The sequence below is a fragment of the Cnephaeus nilssonii genome (genome assembly GCF_951640355.1).
Source record: "Cnephaeus nilssonii genome assembly, chromosome: 13".
NCBI classification, from domain to species: domain Eukaryota; kingdom Metazoa; phylum Chordata; class Mammalia; order Chiroptera; family Vespertilionidae; genus Cnephaeus; species Cnephaeus nilssonii.
The window spans coordinates 47601961-47621303 of NC_137084.1; the positions used below are offsets into that span (position 1 = coordinate 47601961).

At 46.7% G+C, this 19343-nt stretch overlaps 1 protein-coding gene across 1 annotated transcript in view; it reads right to left on the minus strand.

Moving 5' to 3' along the window:
• TENM4 (teneurin transmembrane protein 4) overlaps nt 1-19343 on the minus strand; it is a 222614-nt gene that overhangs the window by 69203 nt on the left and 134068 nt on the right. The window contains exons 13-14 of the mRNA XM_079787610.1: nt 4861-4980; nt 71-332 (exon numbers count right to left, since the gene is read on the minus strand). Of these exons, the coding sequence (XP_079643736.1) occupies nt 71-332; nt 4861-4980 (382 nt within the window). The remainder of the gene's footprint in view (nt 1-70; nt 333-4860; nt 4981-19343) is intronic.

Consider the following 19343-nt stretch of genomic DNA (forward strand, 5'->3'; position numbering starts at 1 on the left):
TTTCTCTTTCCTCCTCCACTCCCCAAATAAAATAAAGGCCTGGGGAAATGCCGTTAGGGAAGCTGGGTACCTGAATTTCCGGAACGATGGGGCCTTTCTCTGCACAGGAGCTGGCAAAGGATGTCAGTGGGGATGGAGACACAATAGGGTTGGGGCGGGCGAAGTTGCTCAGGTCGCAGCTGGGAATCTCATTCTCTTCATGGCGCATGATGATGGTCTCCATGACAAAGAAGCGGTCCCAAGGCAGCCAGAGGGTATGCTCCTGGGTGATGAAAGGTGCCCGCTCGAACCTCAGGATGATGGAGATGCCGCCATTTGTGACCAAGTCAAAGCTGTTTGGGGGGTGGGGGGTTGAGAAAAAGAGAAGAGGGGGGAGCAGGAAAAGCAGGAAACAGGAGATGATGATGATGAGGAGGAGGAAGATGAGCAGGAGGAGGAAAAAAAATGGAGAAAGGAGAAAAAATTACACCAAAGTATCTGAGCACTTGTTGAGGAGACTTTAAAATCTAAAAGGCTTCAGTGCAGACACAAACAGAAACAGATACTCCACAAAGTATTTTTAAAAAAGAGAATTTGTCAAAGCCAAATTAAACACTATTGCAATGGAGAGTGACTTGCCAAGACACAGGGCAGTGGCTGAGCCTGTGCTGTGGTGCTCCTTGTACGTAGGGCTCTTGAGCTGATACTCAGTGAAAAGTCAGCAGAATAAAGTGGAACAAGCCCTGCCCTGGTGTGAGGAACCCTAAGCCTAGTTCTACCTCTGCCATGAACTACTGTGTGATCTTGGGTAGGTCACTTAGCTTCTCTGATCCTCAATTCTCTCATCTATAGAATGTAAAGGTTCAAATGGACTCTTCTTAGGTCACTAAGATTCTATGACTCTACATCAGCTTTAGTTCTGATTATGATACATTACTCAGCACAGGCCTTTGGGATCACAAAAGAGCTAAGCAATCTTGAGACGCACAGTTAGAATCACAGTACACCAGAAGTGAATGGGGAACCAGAAGACTGAGTCCCAGCCTCCCAGCTGAGATGAGATCTCCATGACAGCGACCCCTGAGAGCCTTCAGTCATTGCCCTCTCCCATTCTGATGACAGTTAGTTTCTTCTACAAACTCACCATTGGGGAGGCATTAGGTTCCTACCTGCACAGTTCCAGTGATATGGAGCTTGCTATAGTCACAGGAGGACTATCTGATCTCTAGCTAATTCTGATTGTCACAATTTTTTTTTTTAAATTGAGTCTGGGTCCCTCTCCTTATAACTCCTTATTTCCTGGTCCTTATTCTACCTGCTGAGGTGACTTAAAACTAGTCTGTCCTTTCTTCCTTTGACCATCCTTCAGGAGTTGGAAACAGTGATTCTGTCTACCTGCCACCTCCAGGCTGGGGTGTCTTTTTGGACAGAGTCCTTTGTGCTATTACTTTTAAGATGCACTTTCAAGGCTTGCCTTCATCTTGTTTTTTTTTTTTTTTTTTTTTTTCAGAAGGAGAACTCCTGCTAACTCCTTACCCACTCAGCATTCTCGCTCCCTGCCCTGGTTTCCCATTGCACTATGTGCATTCCTCCTTATGGGCTGCATCATGCTGTCCTGGTATCACAACTTGAACTCTCTGGCCCAGGGCACTGATTCATCTCAGTCTTTCTGGAACCTAGCCCAGTGCTTGGTGATTGCAGTTTAGAGAATGAATGCATGAGTGATACTGTCAACGTCTTCTGAACTGACTGTCCACCAAACACCCTAAGTTCCTCCTTACTTGAGCTGTTATTGTAACTCAACCCAATGTTGACCTGTGCAGTGGGTTTTAGAGGCCCCAATGCAGGAACTCTCCTTTATCCCTGGTAAATGTACCTTGTGGGATTGGCTTCATTGTTCTAGCTTGCTCTTCCCTCCTCTAGAAGCAGGGAAAGATTTTTCATGGAATGTTCTCTCTTGGTGCCAAATCTTGGTAGGTGACACCCTCTGGATTCGGGTCCCCCAGAAAAGCTTCTCACCCACTTTGCCTGTTTCCCACTCAGCCATCCTAGGCCCACACCTGGGTAAAGATAGTTGGGCACCACCCTGCTTTGATAAGTCATGAAAGAGAAAGACCAGAGAAGGGGCTTGTTTTGAACTAAGGCTCTGGGTTTGGCTCTACAGCAGAATGTCAATGGTTGGGGGGAGCACCCGGACTGAACAGCATCTGTACTTTGACAGAACAGTTTTTAACCACCAAACAGAATTTTGGCCTGACTTACAAGCTCCCTTCATGAGAGGATGATCGTGGGGAGGGAGTGAAGACAAACATGAAAAGACATTCTCGTGGCTGTGAGCAAGCTGGGGGCAGCTGGCCTTGCCAAGAGCTTGGTGGAATTAGCTCTTGCCAAGAGCCAGGTCTCCAGAGGGAAACCTTCTAGTGGACACGGATTTGAACCTGACACCAAAGGGGAGGTCTGTTTTTAGGAGAAGCCCAAGCAGCTTTGGGCCAGTCCAAGCTCTGCTGCTCACTCCATAGGTGAGTTATGTCACCTGTCTGAGCTTCAATCTCTTCATGTAAAATGAAGTTAATGATCATAATCACTTGGCAGAGTTTTTAATTAGATAGATGGGATAATGGATGGGAAACGCGCAGGCCCCATTCCCTGGGCCTCATGCTCTGTATAAATCCCATTTTTCAATTCAACGAGCTTGAACTGCTTCTCTTGTCTGCTACTCTTTTGAAATTTTTCTTCATGACTGGTATTTTCCATCTTTTTAATGATCTTTTTGGCTAACTTCTCTGGTACTGTTTTCTGTTTATGAATTCTTGTTAAGACTGGAGGTTTCACATTTCAGTGTGGAGTGTGTGTATGAGAGTGTATGTATGTGTGTGCGTTTGTGCATGTGTGGGCTGGATGAGGGCTTGCCTGGAGTATGAAGGTTACAAAGATGAGTTAGGCTTGGTCCCTGGAATTGCATATGTACACTGTCATCTCCAACTATATCTCTAGCCTTAGAGTTCCTCCTGGGGTCTGAGAGGTAAGAAAGAAAGGGAGGCAGGGAAGAGGGGGAGGAACATGGGCAAATGCTACCCATTCACATACAACAAACAGAGATCTTCAGACACTTAGAGAATAGGCTTTCCCATACATTATGAGGGTCTACGTTGGGAAGAAAATTTAAGCCCCATAATGCACTGGTAAAAACTGCTCTGAAACCCAAGCTATCAGTTGTTGCAACTCGGGCTACTGTAATTTAGCAGGCTGATATGGGAAAAATGGCTGATGCTTACCTCTTAGGACCCCCTGTTCTCAAGGGGCAGTAGAGATTGCAGGGGGAGCACAAACAGGAGGGATCACAGCCTGGAGGCACTAGAGTGAGCTTTTTCCAAGGGCCACCAAACGTACGTTTTATGGACCCACCCTTACCAAGCACAGGGCAAAGGACTGACCATTTGCCATCTCATATGAATGATGGTCAAATTTCAGGATAAAAGAAGAGCAGTCCCTATGGCTCCTTTTTGATAACTGCTTCATAGCAGGTAATATTGTAGTCAGTAGTCAGAATAACTGTTGCCTATGATACTGGCATATGCTGTTTCCATAAAGCAGGCAGCCCTGAGCTAGAAGGTAGTGCAGACAGAGCATGAAGAGGGAGATTCCTCCATGCTGTAGGGGGAAGTCTGTGCCGAGGCCCTTGCTGGGATGGAACGTGTACAGGGCGGGGAGCCATGGCCTGGCCTGGCCAGGTTACCCGTGGTGACTAGCCAGCAACCTCTTCCAGCTGGGCCTCTTCCCATTCCTAGGGAGTGAGAGGAAAGGGGAGGGCTCCCTGTGTCAAGCTTGCCAACCCGTTAAGAGGCACACATGTCTACAAACAGATGAGCCTCTGCTTCATTATCACCTCGGCCGGGACATGTTCACATCTGATATTGGATTAAAGAGGTGCTAAAATCAATCAGGCTGCAGCATCATTTCCAACCCAGAGTGAAAATCAACCTTATGGGCCCACACTTAGCCAGATGGACTGCCACCACCTGATTTTATTAAAAATAGAGGACTTGTCACCACCGACAGCCTAAATATTCCACTTTTCTCCTTCCCCTCCCCTTTTCTCTAAAACGTTCTCATTGTTCGTACTGTAACCATTACATTCTCATCATTTAATAACTTGTAAATTTAATAAACAGCTAATACTTATTGCCTACTTACCATGTGCCAGACCCTGGAAATACAGCAATGAACCAGAGTGGGGCAGAGAGCTAAGATTGATCAGACACCTGCTATGTTCCAGGTGCTTCCCCATCCATCATAGAATCTAATCCTTACAACCAATTTATGAACTAAATAGTGGTAGGGCCATTTAACAGACAAAGAAGTTGAGGCCCAGAATGGTGAGATTTGTCTAAGAACACAGAGCTAGAAAATGGGAGTGAAAAATGATTAAAAAAAGACTTTACTCCATTCTGCTGATGGTTCTCCCAGGGACCCAAGGTCAGAGTTCTGTCCTCACTCAGTGGTTTCCACAGACCTAGGTGGTTGCAGATGGAAAACACAGCAGAAATGGTAAGAGTTCTGTAGCTGTCTGGTCTGTAGACAGTGGTCCATGAGGCAGTGTTTTATATCCTAAGTCATGAAGCAGGAGACTATATTTAAGGTACCCTAGATTTACTGTGAAAACCAAATGAAAAGAAACTGCTTAATTTTTAGCCAAAGGGACTTAGGCCAGAAGGAGATACAAGGTCACACAGGTAGTGAGTTGCAGAACTCGGCATCTGAATTCAGGTCCTCTGAACCCAAATTCCATCGTCTTTCCATGTTGCCATTCCAACAGCAGTTCTGTGGCAAGACCACGAGAGCAGGGCCTTCACTAACCCTGGTCAACAAAAGGCCTCTTACCTGCCATCTTGCCTGCTGATCGTGTATCCAAAGAGAGGGTTATTGACGAAACTGATGTTCACACCAACCAACGGGGTCCCATCTGATGTCATCACTTGACCACGAATGACACATGCGTGCCTGTGGGTAGAGAAGAGTAAATAACATGATCCACTACTCATGCACAGAACCCTGGCTGGCAGGGAGCCCCAGGAGGTCAGAAGACAGAAGGCAGGTCGCTCAGACAGTCCTGGTACTCTGGGGCTCATGGTGTTTACTCCAGATGAATAATAACATTCTTTTTTTTTATACTGCCTCATTGTAAGGCATCAAAGTGTCCCCTAAAGAATTATTATTGTACACTGCCCAGGCAGCTCAGTTAATTGGAGCATCATCCTGATGCGCCAAGGTTGCAGGTTCAATCCCTGGTCAGGGCATATGTAGGAGGCAAGCAATGGGTGCATGGATAAGTGGAACCACAAATCGATGTTTCTCTCTCCCTTTCCCCTCTCTCTAAACTCAATAAATAAGTACATTCATTTAAAAGAAGAATTATTATTGGGAGATGTTTTCAGATATCTCACTCAGAGGTCCTTTTCTAAGGATACTACCTTATACTCTAAGGAGCTAAAGCTGATCTGAGAGGGCTATACAGTGTAGTTATGCATGTGAATCTGGAGTCCTGTGACTTGGGTTCAACCCCAGCTCTCTAAACCTGCACAATATGTGACAGCTCTTTGAATCTGTTTTTTCATCCTGGTGCAGAGTAAGCTCCACCAATTGCAGTGGTTATTATTGCCTCTAATAGTCTCACTGGAAGTGGATGTACGAGAAAGAGAACAGAATAGAGGGCACTTCTTATCTGGCATTGCAGACAGGAGAAGGGCAGATGCTGGCATTGTCTCCCTGGAGTGGGTTCTGAAACCTGTGACCTCTCCCAATATCCCCCGCCCCACTTGCCCTCTATATTCCAGACAACTAACCATCTGCTTCCCTCAAACTCGCCAGGCAAATTTGGTTAAAGCCTGTGTTTGTGCAATGTTCTTCCATCTGCCTCAAATGTAATTCCTGTACCCTCTATCACTGTTCTTTCTCCTTTAAGACCCAGCTTCCAATGACGCCTCTTCCTGAAGCCTTTCTTGATGGCCCTAATTAGAACTAGTCACTCTCTTCTAAAACCTGACTCAACACCTTGAGACTGTACCCCCACCATACATGTTTCTCTTCTCCACTAGGTCATGAGCTCCTTGAGGGTAGGATCAGGGTCTATTTCTCTCTCTCTGCAAGGCCTGGAAATGCCTAACAAGTACTAGGTCATTGTTGTTGTTTTTCAAAAAAGGTGGTTTGAGTAAATTGGTGGGACAATTAGAGATGATCAAGAATGATGGTGTTTTTCCTAATGTTTCAGAAACAAAGCCTTTTAGGCAGATGACATTTTAAAAGGACCCCAAAGTGAAAAACAAATACAAGCAAGATCTGCTAGGTGGGGGCCCCCTTTTCTCTTGGGTTGATTCTGAAGGCAACTCTGTGGAGTCTTAGTCCCTGCAGAAGCCAGAGAAAAGCCAGTTGGAAAATCACTGAATGAGAGGAAACTGGGGTCCATGAGGTTATGTTATTTGCCCCAAGCCACACAGAGAAAAGGTGGCAGAGCTATGCCTTGAATCCAGGCCTCACAACTCTGGGCCCAACTCTAGAGCAGTCTGTTTACTATGGGCAATGGGTAGAAATGAAGGTGAGCACTAGGGTCAATGTAATAAGGGATCAGGGCACTGGGGGGCGAGGGAGCAGCCCTCATTGACAAATCAGAGGCAAGTGTTTATTGTACACACAACTTTCTCCATTTGCCTCGGTCCAGAAGGCTTTGTTTCTGGTCTAGGGAAGAGCCACGGATGAGGTCTGGGGGCATTTATAAAAAAACTCTCAAACTCAGCCTCTGCTTTATTAGGTGCTTACATCTCTACCTTCTAGAGTGATAAACTTTTCTCTGTTGGATGAGAAAAGCAATTAACACCAGGCTTGTAAGCAGCTGGTCTCACTGGTGTCAGCTTGTCCTTTCTGAAGGCAAGAACAGCAAGAACAACTACCCACAATGCATCACACTCCCTGCCCCCGCCCATCCCACCCCACCTCACCTCCCGACACACAATCTGGTTAATGCTAATTCAGTCAGTGGTTTCCTTCCGAGGCCCTTGGTCTAAATGCAATTACATGGCAAACAAGTTAAGCGGGCAAGGCTCAGCAAAGACTCTCAGTCCTGCTCTGAAGGTCTCCTGATATGTTTACGCAAAATTATCTCTCCGCTAATGGGAGATTTATTCCATTAATTGTATTCAGCTGGTGCTGAGAGATGCTTTCTTTAATGGGGGAAAATTGAATTTCTTACTGCTGGAACTTGGTCCTTCTAGATAGAGGATTACTAACAGATCCTACCCCCTGGTGCTGGCCCCTATGGAGCTTTCTCCTGACATGTGTGTCTTCAGGTTCTGCCTGGACAATAACCAGCCCTCTGGAAATGGTTTCCTTTGGGGGCTGCCCTGATTGCTGCCCCTTGGACACATGTGGGCCGGCCTCCTCTGATTTATCTTTCTTTGGGGATCCCCTGATAATTGGGAAACATGAAATGAGCACCATTTGGCTTTCCTGTGACCTCCACTTCAGCAAACCAGAGCAGATGTCATTTTAGCCCAGGCTCCTGTGGATTGCTTTGGATTCTGGACAAGATTAAGTTGACTCCCTGTGCCCCTGTAGGCCACAGAGACCTCTTGCTAAAACAGGCATTTGTCTCAGGAATGAAGACCTGGAGAAAAACACTTCCATCTTCCTTCTGTTTGACCATGATTTTCAGTTGTCAAGAAAATCCAGGGTAACATAAAGCCTTCCCTGGAAAAAAGGGGATGGAGAAGTCTGCTCTGTGGAGGCCTCTAAAATGTGTCTCCTGCCACATGTTTTTGTACAGGGAGGTTTGAAAAGACATGGGTGTTGGGCTTCCAAATGCTTTTTTTTTTTTCCTTCGTCCATTTATTTAATGGATACCACCAGTGGTGTACTGCCAAACATTGAACAATTGACTTTTGAAAGAAAAATACCTTTAATTTGTAGCATTTGTCTATATCTGTGGTGTAAATACTTCCATGATGGCTGATTTCAACTACCCATGAGATGTCACTGAACCCAGAGCTGGGAAGAGATGCACAGTAATATACCATCATATAGTATTTCCACCACAGAGATACAATACTAGTCGACCTAAATAAACTCCAGAGCAAAAATGCAGTAAAATAACTAGGAAGTGATAAGTTTTGATTATTTATTACCTTCTAAAAATATAATTTCTTCAAGTTTAATTTTATATAATTTAGTTTTTAATAATATTTGTGTTTAAAAATTAGCTTATAGCCCTGACCAGTGTGGTTCAGTTGGTTGGGCATTGTTCCGTGCACTGAAAGGTTGCTGGCTCGATTCCCAGTCAGGGCATATGCCTGGGTTTTGGGCTTGATTCCTGGTAGGGGGTTGTGAAGGAGGTACCTGATTGATGTTTCACTTTCACATTGATGTTTCTCTCTTCCTCTCTCTCTTAAAAAAAATCAATACAAAAAAAATATAGCTTGCAGAATTCCTCATAAGTCAGTTCTCCTGAGCTTGTATGAGCCGGCTTCTGTACTCCTCTAGAACACAAACCCTACACAAAGGGACAATGTGGCTAAGAAATAGTTGCTGCTTTGACCATGACATTCCACAATGGAAGACGACCTTGGCGAGAAATCACTAACACAGGGTACAAATCATAGTCGCCAACTTGGCTTCCTAGCTGGCTCATATGATCTTCTTATTATCTGGCCTATATTTTATGTGTTTTGCTTTCCCTTGGTCACTGTCTTGGCATAATGGAGTTTTGGGGTGTTATTTTCTACTCATCCTCAGAGACCCCACTAAGCTGTCATCACCTCAGTGAGGCTATTACCATTTTTTTCTGGCATAATTTATCACACCTCCTCTAAACCTTCCAGGTCTTCTAAATCTTCCAGGTATCTCTCCATAACTGTGACTGTGATATTATTATATCACTAGAGGCTCGGTGCACAAAATTCATGCACTTGGGGGGTGTCCCCTCAGCCCGGATTGTGAGAGGGTGCAGGCCAGGCTGAGGGACCCCACTGGTGCACCATCGGGCCGGGGAGGGACGCGGGAGGTTGGCCAGCTAGGGAGGGACTGCAGGAGGGCTCCAGGGCGTGTCCGGCCCGTCTTGCTCAGTCCCGATTGGCCAGACCCCAGCAGCAAGCTAACCTACTGGTAGGAGTGTCTGCCCCCTGGTGGTCAGTGCACATCATAGCGACTGGTCGACTGGTTGACTAACGGCCCCTTGGTGGTTAGTGCATGTCATAGTGAGTGGTTGAGCAACCTTAACATATCATTAGCATATTATGCTTTGATTGGTTGAATGACTGACCGGACGAATGGACACTGAGCATATCAGCTTTTGTTATATAGGATTCACATTTACATAGCTCTCTTACATACTTACCTGTGAGCTAGAGGAGGGTGGGACTGCATCTCCGGTGGCTACAGTAAGCATGGGATATTGCTCCCTGAGACTTTGTTAGGTAAAAAATGAGCAAGTCACTGAAACTCAGAGAGAAAAGACCTGCTCCAAGGTCAGACATTAAAGAACTCAATTGGCTGAGCTGACACTCAAAGCTAGGACTTCTTACTTCTAGGTCTTTATTCTTACTACTGTTACATATCTGTAGTCACTAAAATTCACTTTAACGTCATAAAACAACAACAACTGGGTACCTACTAAACGCTAGGCACTGTGTTAGGTGCTGGGGGTTTCAGAAATGCATGCAATGCAGCCCCCAGTTGCTTGCTGGAGCTCACCAAAGCCAATGTGAAATCCTGAGTGTAGTTGTCTCTGACACCAGTGAGTCAACACATGAGCTTGGCATATGTCAGGCAGCTGGGATACAAAACAGGCAATTAGGCTGGGCGAACTCTGCCAGGAAGGAGTGCTTGTGCCAGGCCAAGAGGGGCATCAAGCGTGCTGGCATTAGTCCAGTCATGCACTCAGGGCCTGACTGAGGGCCATGCTGACACCAAGGAGGGGGAAGGTCAGTCTGGTTGCTTCCTGAGGGCAGTGGCCGGGTTTGGGATCACGGCAGGACACTGCTGGAGAGACAAAACCCCTGCGAAACAGAATCAAGCAAATAACCTAACCTCAGCTGTCAGTCAGGGAGAAGCGGTAGGGGTGTGGTGGAAAGGGCCCTGGGCAGGGTGGCCGTTCTAAGTGCATGACCTTGGAGAGTCCTCTGACCTCTCTGGGCCTGCATTCTCTCCTCTGTCAACGCAGGCTGCAGTTTTTCGCAAACTGGATGTAAAATAGAATCCAACGCATATTTAAGAGTGGATAGCGGCTTAAATCTGGTACCACTCAACCTAGCTCAAGTAGTTCTGCTACATGCTTTAGAATGTTGATGGAGCTCATACACTGCTTATACTTATCTCTAAGTTGTTCCCTCTCTCTGGAACCTTCCACCTGTCCTGTTCACAACTGACAGCTGCCTAGGCTCACCCTCAGCACCCACCTGGAGCATTCACCAAGTGGTACTCGGCACTCCTGGCCCTCGGGGATCCTCTGCAGAAACGCTGAGTGCTGTCACATATCAGACAATCTTTCCCCCAGCAGACCCTGAGCTCCCTGAAGTCAGGGCCACATCTCCCTCACTGCCGTGATCCTAGCATTGAGGGTGGCTGATGCCCATTTCTGAGTGGGCAAAAGAAAGCCTCCACCCAAACAAGGGTTTGCCCTGGAATTTGAAAACAAGATACAGAGTAAGCTCTCGGTAAGTTATTTACTGAAGGAATCAAGAACTGATGTGTTTCTGTAACGGAAGGTGATGCCAGAGAACTTGGAGTAACTTGACCTTGGCAGGGTTATGGCTGAAGAGAGAACTGAGGGCTGAGGGGCTGGGCCTTCCTAACTGCTCTGCCCAAGCGGCCTTGCAAAGCTTGGCTCCTGCCCTCGGAGGCCCCCCGGCCTCAGCTCGCAGACCTCCTCCTTTGATTCTGTAGCCCCCACATCTGTACCTCTTTTTTGAAAAATTAAAAACAAAACAAACCAACTGTCAGAAATTAAGTTACATTTGTTATTTAAGTGTATATTATACAAACAGATAAAGGAAGGTGAAGGGAGAAAAACGGCAGCTTTAACTTCTTTTATTAAATGAACACTGCTAAGGAAACTCGTATTCGGGAGATTGGAATAATCATTTGGGATCTAGGCGGCAAAAAAGATCTTCAGTCCTTCTCTGCTTTAAAATATTTGGTACTCTCTGCACTCCTGGCTATGCAAATCACTCCTCCGCATTACCCATTTTAAGCAGATTTATATGCCTGACCTGCACCAACGCTTAACCTGTTTTCTGCTAACTCATGCTGATTGATGGGATCTTTACAGCATCTGCCACACTTTACCCGACATCTTGTGGGAACCTCATTTGGGCCCAAATAAGAAGTCCCACCTCATGGCCTGTCAAACCACCCCCATCCAGAAGGTTCCTATGGAAAGCCGGACCCGGTCCACTCTGCAGCCTCCAAGACCTTCTTTCCAGCCCGGCCACACAAGCTGTTCTGCAGCTCTCTCTCTAGCCTTCCATTCCAGAGCTCTGCCTCCGTTTCCTTAGCCAGCTTTTCCATATTCACACTCTTGGGAACCCACAAGTCATGCCATGTAAGAAGAGACCTTCCTGATCGTCTCTTTCAAACTTCTCACTGTAGAGGCGAGAAAACAACATCCACACAGGGAATGGACTTGCCCATCTCACAGGAGTTGCTGAGGAGCCAGATTCAAATGAAGGATGCATCATTTAGTATCTGTGAGAACCCGGGAAAGTCACCTCACCTCTCAAACTACTCACCGCCTGACACAGCACACTCCTAAACAGCTCTGATCACCCACGCCTGTGGGCAACCTCTTCTGCATGCTGATGCTCTGGGCTGAGTCCTCTCCCCCAGGAACCCTCTGACATGCTTTCTGCTGGCTGACAAAGGTGCACACAGGAGCAGAGCCCTTGACTGTTTATAACACTATATTTCCAGAGATGTGAGCCCACTGGTGTGGCACAGCAGAAATAGAACTGAGAGGATGGCTGGTAGAGATCATTTTGGAGGAGCAAGGCTCCTGACCCTGGATGGTAGGGTTGGCCAGGTCAGGGGAACATGGCTCAGAAACATGTGCCTGGGGCCATGGAAGGTGTACATGTCTAGAGAGACTGTGCTCTGTGTTATGTAGCCAGAGGCCTGCTTCTAAGAAGACTTCTCAGGAGTTGGTTTGTGCTATTAGAAAAACTTGAGGCAGCTCTGCTTAAATGTGACTCCAGACATAGTCTCTCAGTGGACAAGTTCATCCATGACGGAGTGTCCTGTCTTCTGGTCAGAGCATAGGACAGGTACTGCTTCACCCGGAAAAAAGAGACTAGGATGGACCACAATGAGACCTGCTTCCTGGGTGGGGCTGAAGCTGGGCAGAGATGCAGAAAGGGGCCTGAAGCATGTCCAGCTCAGCAGGCTGATCTCAGGTGTGTAGCAATAAACAGGTGGCATTTAAGGGAAACAGTCATTCAAGGGATGAGGAGGAGGATTGACAGGGGCAACAGGCATGGTGTGGAAGCTCCTAGGGCAGCTGGATGTGGACATCCTGTCACCAGGGAATGATGCCCAGGTTCCTAAGAAGAAAAGGGATGGAGCTCCAGACCTGGATATGACAGGGGTGGAACCCTGGCAAGAGAAGGTAAGACTTGATTCCTTAGGTGGCAGGGGTGCCAGGCTACTTAGGCCTAGAAGGTGAGGCTGGGATTCTGGAACAAGACAGACCCATTTGGCAGAGCTGGCAAGCAAAGGTGAGACTGAGGAACAGCTGAAGGACTGGAGGCTGAGCTGTTGGGGTTGCTCTAAGCCAGTGATGGGCAACCTTTTGAGCTTGGTGTGTCAAACTTCGCCAAAAAACTGAGCATAACTCGGGTAGTGTGTCACTTTGAGGAAAAAACATTATTTCGCAAATGTTTCATCCTCAGGAGCAGCAAATGTTTCATCCTCGGCATGTGGCCGCCTCAGCGGCTGCGTGTCATCAGAAATGGCTACGCGTGTCAGTGCTGACACGCGTGTCATAGGTTCGCCATCACTGCTCTAAGCCCTTCTCTTCAGATTGGGGTTGGTTCTAGAGGCCTGCAGGCTGGACTCACAGGGTGGAGTCTCATGGACCCACAGTGGAGGCAGAGCAGGGGAGGCAGACTCCTCCCCTCTGCCAGAACACTGCCCAGAGGTAGCATGTCCCCACGTCACAGCCCCTCACTGTGGAATTCACTTAGTCAAACTCTTAATGCCTCCAGGCTCGGACTGGAGGGCCCTTTGGACTCACTGAAGAGGCGTTTGGTAAGTCCTCACCCAATATTCTCCAGAGACGACAATGTTAGTAATGCGATGCGTGGCTCTCCAACATTTTAACTTCTTATTGCTAGACGTTTATCACTGTTGGGTGGACATGCAGGAAGTCCCTGACCTATGAACACTGCAATCACTGCTTGAGAGAGCCCTCACTGAGGACTCCAGGGTCTCCAGGACTCGGGCTCTGTTACCACCTTGCTAAGCCAGGAGCTTACTCTGGGTTAAAGCTTCTTCTTCTACCACAAAGGGTTGATGACCTCAAAGGTCTATTCACCTCTGCCCAACGTGGTGTGGGACATTTGCGTCAATTATATAACTATGCTAATGTTTCAGGCTAAGATTCTCACTTTCATCCTAGTGACACTAAAACCTATACAAATATTGATGCCATTAACACTGACTCTTGCTCTTAGCGGTAACAGCTACTAACAATTATTAAATGCTTATTGCCCTGTTTTACATATTGTTCAATCCTTAGACATTCCCATGAGGTATGGATTATTATCCTCATATGACAAATGAGGAAAGTGAGGCACAGAGTGGTTAAGACACTTGTCCTAGGTCACACAGCTAGCAAAGGGTAGAGCTAAGATTCAAGCCAAGGCTACCTGCCTTTGAGGCATTGCTCTGAAGGAAGCACTAAGACCTACTGCACATTAGCGTGTGTGTGTGTGTGCAGTATTAGAGAGAAAGTCAGGGCCACCTGGGGTTGTAGTGTTGTAGCATCACCATGCTGTTGAGATTTCTGAACCGACGAGATGGGAACATAAAGGGACTAGAAGAGAAGAACTGAGGCCCAGCACATGGGATCCAGGGCCAATCGGTGTGGCTCTGTATGCTGGCTCTGCCACTTACAAGCCCTATGTCCTTGGCCAGGTTATCCCACTTCACTGTGCCTCAGTTTCATATCTGCAAAAGAAGGGTGGTGAAGTCCCTATGTCATCTGGTTTGGGGGGAGATGTAGAGGTGTTAGTCCTTATGAAACTTACAAAGCATTTGGAACAATGCTGGCTGTTATTACTGATTGTGTGCTATGTGCCAGCCACTGGGATTTGGGGTAATTTATCTCATCTAATCTTCCCAACCACCTGCAGGGTGGGAATTAGTAAATCCACGTTACAGATGAAGAAATTGAGCAAGCTCTCCCACCTAAGGCCACTTGCTCTAACTTGCCCCGGGATTGGATTTGAATGCAGGCTCTCTCCTCTAAACCCCGAGTGGTTCCAGCTTCAGCACAGCATCCTCTGCCAACGCTTCCTGTGATGGACAGCTACGAACAAGCTCAAGCTACAGAGCAAACAGAGATTATAATTCGTCTTTGAAATCAATAAAAGGATGATCAAGTGGCAGAGGAGGAGTTGTTAGCTGCTCATCGGGATGATGTGAGAAGTTGCTGCCTGCATCCTGAATTAAATTCACCTTGTTGCTTTATCATCATAAACATTCATTTCAATGTGGGGAGGGATTTCTAAAAAACCAACATGAATAATATATGATGGTTGGCATTTTGGAGGAAGCAGGATCCATACCTTATTCCATCTTCCATCAGGGTAATTTATCATTGTCTTTCTCTTAGCCTCTCCCCACCCCCTTTTAAACTGGTGGGGTAGCCTGTCAGCTCAGCTTGTACTGAAAACGCAGGAGTATAATTCAATAATAAATTCGCTCAGAGGCCAGCTGTCAGGAAGCTGGTGTTTATTTGAACTCCATTAGATGCTCTCTCCCGCTCAGCCTCTCTGAGGGCTATCTGAGGGCTGCCTAAGGCCGGGGGCAGGGGAGAGGGGTGGAGTGGCAAGCAAATGCTTTTCTGTAACTGCTCTGCCATCGACACGTATGTGGCTTCAGATCTGCAGGGGGCTAATAAAAATTATATTGCATTCATAATCTTTTCTCCCTCCTTTCCATTATTTTGTTCCTCTTGTAAATTCTTGTTTTAAAAATTCCTGAAAATTCTGTGCCTTCACAAAGTGTCTGAAGACTGAAGACTTATGAGACATCCAGGTGACTTCACTTCAGCTTACAGCCAGTGTGAAGTCCTAGAGGAGATGAAATGCTCTGATCTGGTGAGTGAACAGTGAGGGGGCATAGCTCTTCTCAGTTCCTGCTCCACACCACCTTTTTGGCCTCACTGTTTCTTATGCTTTTCCTTTGCCTACATGTTTCCCCCTGCACACCGGGGATCATATACTCCAGATTCCTAAGACCATCTTGGTTTCAAATGTTAGAGCATGTCTGTTGACTTCTGATTGGTAAAATAATATCACCATAATTATGTTCTAACCACATTAAAATTCTCTCCATTCTCTGAGTATCCTGGAAAGCTATGCTGGTTCCTCAGTCTAGAATGCATTTTTAAGTACTATTCAACTGAAACCCATATACAGCCTATGCAGTAATATGTACATACACATAGACACACATAGACACACACACACACACACACACACACACACACACGCACGCGCGCACGTGCATGAAATACATATTCTTTTTACAGTTTTACACTAATATTTTCCATCTCATTGTTTCCAATTCCATTTAAATTTACTTTATTAAAAACAGAATTTCAACACAATAAATTGATTTTATGATGCACTCATGGGATATTGTGACCTGTAGTTGGATAAATTCCTCACCCGAGGATATGTTTCTATTGATTCCACAAAGAGAGGAAGGGAGAGAGAGAGAAACATCAATGTGAGAAAGAAACATTGATTGGTTCCCTCCTGTATGCACCCTGAACGGGGATTGAATCTTGAACCCATAATCTGGGTATGTGCTTGGACCGGAAATTGAACCTGCAACCTTCTGGTGCATGGATGATTCTCCAACCAACTGGGGTAGGATGAATAATATTTTAGTGGCCAACCCTCCTCATTGAAATCTCTGTCTCAGGCCAAAGGCCATCTCCTACCAGAAGTCTTCATTCATTAGTTCATTTGCTTGTTTGTTCATTCATTTACAAAAGCAAACATTTACTGTTGCCTACTCCGAGCCAGGCCTTGTGCTTGGTGCTGAAGACACAAAGAGGCACCAGATGCAGCGCCTGTGGTGTGTGGAGCTCAGGGACATGGATCTGCAGTGGGAGTGATGGCCCGCCTTGAACTCTCAGAACACTGTCTTCACTTCTCCTCAGACACTCAGCAGTGGCTGACTGGCTGACTCACTGACTCATTCTACCATTCACTGTGGCTTTAGTCTGTACCAACCCCTGTCTAGGCACTAGGGGTTCAATGCCTAACAAGGCTCGGCACACACAAAGAGCCTGTCATGTAATGGGGTACAGATGCTTACCTTCTTCTTGCAGGCCCAGAGCAGAGTAGGTGCTGACCAGTATTTCCCAAACAGAGCCTGTGTTCTGTGGGTACCTTGTCCCTCTCTGAGCTTGCTCATGGGATCTGACTCTCTGGACAGTATATGATCCTCAGCCTCCTCTGGGATGAATGCTCTGGTCACCCATTCCTCCTTTTTCTAAAGTCCCCCTGACTTGTTGAGTCTTTTCTCTTTGGGTTTAGTGTGTCATGTCAGCTGACTTTCATAACAGTTCTTACCCAACTACTAGCCTGAGTGAGCTGATAACCTATGAGGTGTAAGGGAACCCAGAAAGATTTGACAACATCACATCACTGCTCTCACAATAGTGTCCTCAAACATATCCTGATGTTCAATAACTTGGGGGTGGCTCTTCTGTCAGAACCTCTTCCCATAATTGGCTAACCTGGCCCTCATTGGTAAGCCACAACTGTTCACTAAAGTGACGTGGCTATCCCCTGTTCAGCCCCTTTACCCAGTCAATCCTTTCTAAGAGAAGAGATACTACCAAACTGTGTAACGGGAAAGAGCTGCCTTGCGTGCTCTTTGAGGGGGAAATGTTCTATGCTGCCCTCTTCCAGCTGTCTGATCCCACACTCCATAGTCTGGGTCCTGTTATCTGTCCTCCATTTATGGACAATCTAGTTGGAGATCCTTCCCGTCCCACTCAAGTTTCAAGAGAGGGCACTCTGCATTGCACTCTCCCCAGGCCTCCAGGTGAGGGACAGGTGGCAGGGGCAGGGGGTGGGGGGCGGGCATCCAGGCATCCAGGCCAGGAAGGAAAGATGGTAATCCAACCACCTAATCTGGTGATGGTGGTTCCTGTGCCTACGATGTCCTCTCCTACTTTAGACCTACTATAGATCACCTGCAGTCTTTCACATCTCCATCACCTTATGTGGAGTTGAGAACAGCCACACAGAATGTCAGATAGACCTACTGTATTCATTAAACTTGTACTGAACACCTGCTTTGGGCCAGGCATAGTCCTGGGGACACAGATGAACCAGATAGCGTTTCTGAGGGATGCCTTCCTCACTCTGAGTCCATCTGGCAGCCCTTTTGCTTCAGTTCTGAGTCAAGCTCTATGCTTTCCTCTACAGGGTGAAGCCCAGCCCAGAGCCCATTCTGCGTGGCTGGGGCCCTTACATCCTGGGGAGCTGCTCACATCTTTCCCTGAGGGCCACCCCTGCTCCTGTACCTCTGACACCAGCGGGGGAGCTGTGCAGAAGCATAGGGAGCCCCCTCCCTGAGTCAGACACACAGCAGCGTGTCTGCAGAGTGAATGAGCTGTACTTCTGGGCCTGCCTTGCCTTGTTGGGCTCAGACATGCTGCTGGGTTTCTGGGTAACAGACTGCTTCTTGGAGCCTGTTAAACGGACTCCCATTCAGACTATACAAATTGTGGCACAGCATATGAGGTGCAGAAGGATATGGGGTTTTCTGTCAGTCACAGGCCTTGTTAGTGTTATACACAGGCACCAAGTCAAGTCGGTGTGTCCCTCAGAAATCCCACTCCCTGAGAAAGTGCCACTGGATTCCTCCCTAATGAGGATCGCCTGACAGCCGGCTGGCATGCTGCTGCCCTTCCCCTTCCCCAAACAAGGACTGGACAGTCGGAACTGGTTCCTCTCAGGGAGGCTGCTGGACTTTCCTGGAGCACAGGTTACTTTCAAGTTTCACTTCCAATTAAGGAAGTAGAGGTGGAAGCTCTCTGCAACATCACACCATCACCTTCCTCCTCATCACCACCATTATCATATAACTAGCTAGCATTCTGTGGGTGGCCAGTATTAGATTGAGATGTTATGTACATTTTTTTCCCCATTTAATTCTCATGGCGACCCTGCAAAATAGACATTACTACCCCACTCTTACTGATGAGGAAAGTAGAGCTCAGAGAAGTTAAGGAATTTTCCCAAGGTCACATAGCCAGAAAGTGGATGCAACTGACTTTAAATCCAGCTCTGTCTCATTTCAAAGCCTGTGCTATTTTCACTAGGCCAGGCTGCTGCCATAAAAGCCACCATTTACTGATCACCCGTGTACCTAGCCCTGTGCTAGGTGCTTTATTTCGGTTAATGCTTTCAATGGCGCTTAAGAATAGTTGCTGTTCTTGCCAATTTATCACTGGAGGCAGGTGCACAAAGGTTAACTCATTTCCCTGATGCCACACAGAGCTAGTGGGAGGTAAAGCCAAGACTCAAACTCTGGGCACTTTCTGTTACTCCACATTCCTTCACCTGCGAGGAAAGAAAGCAATAATCCAAACTTGGTAACTGATTTCACTGTATCCCAACTATGCAGATAAACACAGTATTTCTGGTCCAAATTGATACCTAGGAGGTTGTCCATGGAGAAAAGCATCTGCTGTCTCCTGGGCTTGTTTTCCAAGAAAATCTATTTGGGGATACTCAGTAGTGATGGGCAGCTGTTTCCTTTGAATCTAGATCAGTGAGGAGCAGGGATATAATGACTCAGGAAAATGTTAGGTAAAAGGAATTTTTACAGTAACATCTGGAAGCTTCCATTATCCATTCATTTGTAGAGCAAATACTAGAGTCCAGTATTATGCATTTGAGGATTGAATGGTCTCTTCTTTGAAAGCATCTGTAATTTAACTGAAGGTGACAGATCTAGAAACAATGATATGGGAGCTGCCTTCTACTCCTGCTTCTGCTACAAATCTGTAATGTGATTTTCAGTAGATGATTTAACCTCTCCAGACTCTGGAACCACAGTATAAAATTAAG